Source organism: Penaeus monodon, chromosome 31 (genome assembly GCF_015228065.2).
Source record: "Penaeus monodon isolate SGIC_2016 chromosome 31, NSTDA_Pmon_1, whole genome shotgun sequence".
NCBI lineage: Eukaryota > Metazoa > Arthropoda > Malacostraca > Decapoda > Penaeidae > Penaeus > Penaeus monodon.
Genome location: NC_051416.1, coordinates 30,784,336 through 30,785,601, shown reverse-complemented (window position 1 = coordinate 30,785,601; position 1,266 = coordinate 30,784,336). Strand labels below are relative to the sequence as shown.

Genomic DNA, 1,266 nt, shown 5'->3' with positions numbered 1-1,266 from the left:
CTTTGGATTTTATTGCATATTGTTGATACTCTTTATTTGTATTTGATAATTGATATTAATTTTATTAACAGATTTATTTAATATATGTGTATGTGTCATCTCCTTGATATTACGAGGAATTGCCGCCTCCTTATTTCCTCCAAAACAGCCTCTCCTCATTGAAGATGACTTGGGGATATTTAGTTGTGCTTATTTGATTTATTATTACCTTGTTATTTTCCTGTTAATATTTTGTTCTTCATTACAGTTTGTTTCTTATTGCCATGGTTAAACATGATTTCTTGACAGTATATATTGATAGCAGTAACCCTTTCATTTTTATTGTTAATGCTGTGTGTTTACTTGATTTTTTTAGCAATTATTATATCTTTAAAAAAGGAATTCATGCTTAACTAAAGTCACTTCAGATTTTGTAAGGTTGAATGGTTATCATCTTCAAATAATATACCTTTAATTTAAATGAGGACCCTTATAATTCCCACCATAATTAGATGCTTTAACCTATTTGTAGTCTGCATACAACCTCCTCCTCAGATTTTCTTGCTTTGTTTTGTTTCTAAAGCCAAAGTTATCTGGGTTGTGTTCATATCTAGTTGACCATTTTTTAAATAACAAATGCAGGGTTATAAGAAATTTACTGCTACTGCTTTATGTTGCATGTGTTCAGCAACCTGATAATCTGAGATTCCTTCATTCTATTACCCATTTTATGCTGCATCTTTGCAGCCGGCTAGAAGTGCCCGTAGGTCGAGCAGAAGTGAAGGAAATGGCCAATCGAGAAACAAGTGTAGAGATCATGGAGTCAGTGAGAGAGAAGAGTGTTTACCTCATTCAGACAGCCAACCCCAAGTAAGGAACTTTTCATGAATGTTTTTAGTGTCATTGTTTTTACTGTCATGAAGTTAACTACAAGAGGAAAAGAGACTGATTTGTTATGGTTATGTTCCAGTTGTCAGAACTACTGATCATTAGTGATAGATTACATCAGATATGCATATTGTCACTAATAATATCTGTGAGAGAGCTTAATAAAAAAATTATAGGTTCCTTATAGTCTTCTTGTGAACTTTAAAACATTTTTTATTTAGTGGGAAAGAGTGTGATTGAAAACATTTGCTTGAAGAAATGAAGACTTCCTCCAGCTTGACCTAGACTCCCTTGAGCAATGGGAAGTCACATGGCAAATGAACTTTGGCCAGACAAATGCAAAATCATAAATTTCACTCATTCCCAAGCATCTATAAAATCCCCATATTTAATCTACTC

The 1,266-nt window shown here is 33.0% G+C and overlaps 1 protein-coding gene across 4 annotated transcripts in view; it reads left to right on the top strand.

Annotated features, from left to right (window-relative positions):
- LOC119593163 (phosphoribosyl pyrophosphate synthase-associated protein 2-like) overlaps positions 1-1,266 on the top strand; it is a gene marked incomplete at its 3' end in the record, with an annotated part of 42,915 nt that overhangs the window by 14,870 nt on the left and 26,779 nt on the right. For 2 of the 4 annotated variants that reach the window (XM_037942133.1, XM_037942131.1), the window contains 1 exon segment: positions 727-849. In XM_037942133.1, the coding sequence (XP_037798061.1) occupies positions 727-849 (123 nt within the window). 4 annotated transcript variants of the gene reach the window in all.